Source organism: Carlito syrichta, unplaced genomic scaffold, assembly GCF_000164805.1.
Source record: "Carlito syrichta isolate Samal-C Ts95f unplaced genomic scaffold, Tarsius_syrichta-2.0.1 Scaffold316473, whole genome shotgun sequence".
Taxonomy (NCBI): domain Eukaryota; kingdom Metazoa; phylum Chordata; class Mammalia; order Primates; family Tarsiidae; genus Carlito; species Carlito syrichta.
This window is the reverse complement of record NW_007260569.1, coordinates 36,680-38,705: the sequence shown is the minus strand read 5'-3', so window position 1 is coordinate 38,705 and position 2,026 is coordinate 36,680. Positions and strand designations below refer to the sequence as shown.

General features: G+C 36.7%; 1 protein-coding gene across 3 annotated transcripts in view; it reads right to left on the bottom strand.

Annotated features, from left to right (window-relative positions):
* Positions 1-639, bottom strand: part of LOC103277060 (cytochrome P450 2C19-like) — a 22,426-nt gene extending 21,787 nt beyond the window's left edge. Inside the window, exons 1-2 of one of the 3 annotated variants that reach the window (XM_008074498.1) lie at positions 434-639; positions 297-306 (exon numbers count right to left, since the gene is read on the bottom strand). In XM_008074498.1, coding sequence (XP_008072689.1) covers positions 297-306; positions 434-639 — 216 coding nt within the window. The remainder of the gene's footprint in view (positions 1-296; positions 307-433) is intronic. The other 2 variants (XM_008074499.1, XM_021707255.1) reach the window with 2 other exon arrangements.
* Between the last annotated feature and the right edge of the window lie 1,387 nt (positions 640-2,026).

Genomic DNA, 2,026 nt, shown 5'->3' with positions numbered 1-2,026 from the left:
CTTTGTGCAGAATGTGAAATAATGATGTTACCACCTATTGATAGTAATACTTGCACTGATTAGGCATAATTTTTCAATTTTCATGACTATTCTGAATAAAACATATGGCTAATATAGTAGATGACTGATTTAACAAAATCTCTGATCACAAACACACCTCAAACCATTTACCATTAACCCAAAACCATAGCAAATGGCTAGAAACCAAAGATGGTTTCTCAACTTTTGCCATTTAAAAAAAAAATTGAATCTGCTATACAAGGACCTAAATGTTTCTCTACTCACAAAATACATTATTTCATTCCACTATTTCTGACACTGACAGACTGAAAAAGGCAGCAAAGGGGTCAAATTATGTTGCTTTTCAATGACCTATTCTAGCAGAGTGTCTGCAGGGTTATATTTTATTTAAAAATAGGAGTGAATTACTTACCTTTTGCAGGCTACTGCAGGAGCATAAGGCATACTTACATTGGTTAAGGTTTTGCTGATGTCTTTAACATCTATCTGTAGGATATTTCCAATAATGGGGAGCGGAGTGGGTCCAGGAGGGAGCGTCCGTCTCCCAGTGCTCTGTCTCCAGAGAGAAAGGAGAAGCAAACAGGAAAGACAGAGCACCAGAATCACAAACAGATCCATTGAAGCCTACTCTTCTTTCTAAGACAAAGGTGAGATTGCACCCCAAAGTATTTATAACAATCCCTGCCAATTCAGCATGTGCCTCTTTGACGTATAAAGTGACCAGTCACCTAGGTCTACTTTATCAGGACTTTGAACCACTGATAGGGATAAAAATAAAATGTCCTTTAGTCTTGTACTTCTTTGTTCCGGGTCCCATCTTGTAGATCCAAATTTAATTGTACTTGACTGGAACCAAGTTACCGGTAATATACTTTTTTAAACCAAATTTGGGTTAAAACCCAACATATTTTTTAACTCAAATTTGAGCCTCTGCTGATTCAAGTTCTGCTGTCTTAGCAATTAATCAGTCCCCCTGTCCACCTTAAGATCAATACCCAATTGTCTGCTTCAAGATCACCTGTGAAACGCTTGCCATGACAATCCTGTGATTAGCAGGAGAGATGTACATTTTGAACCCCAGGTGGTTCAAATGACCAGCACGGTTTATCACTGCTGGTATTACTAAGAAAAACTGAGCACCATGGAGACATCACTAGGACATGCATCATTGCCAGGAATATGCAGCCATAATTGAGAAGCTCTGAAGTAAACCATTTGATGAAAAAATGTACTCAAAACTCTGAATTCTCAGATTAATTAATAGTTTGGAATTTTTTGCGTTGAAGAATATCAGTGCATTGCATGCCCCCCTTACTAAAAAAAAAAAAAAAAGTCATTATGCTCTATCAAATGATAGGTGACTTTTTCCTTAGTAATGAAATCCTTTCAAATATTTAATATAGTCTACTAACTATAACTGCCTAAACATAAAACAGCTAACATAACTGATGCAACTTGAATGAACAAGTAAATATCAAGTAATATAACTAAGCAAATGTATACAATTTTTGGCATTAAACACCCTTAAAAAAACACTTGAAGGCAGGGATAGTCATGCTTTATATTTCAAATAAGGAAGTGGAAACTGGAAGATTAAAACACCTGTCAATATTACAAGTCTCATAACTGCAGAACTGGGGTTTGAACTGAGATCTTCTGATACCCAGTGTTATGTATTATCACTTACACCAAAGCTGCCTCAGGAACAATTTAGTAAGACAAAACAAATCCAAAACAGTGATTCCTCTGAGTGTACACTACATTGATTCTGTTCATACAGCAACAGGCTTCATATTAAGTAGAAGCTCTTTATTTGACTCTGAGAATAACATGACCAGAGGTGTTCAGGAGAAGAAATTTAAAATAGACTTCTCCCCTCTCCATCACTGCAGAGATGAAGTTTGCTCGGTGTAAATGAAGAAAGAGCCAATCTTAGAAAATTTCATGCAGAAGGCTTGAGAAACTATGGCTTTTCCACCTTGCAGTCACTTCCAGTAATGGCTGC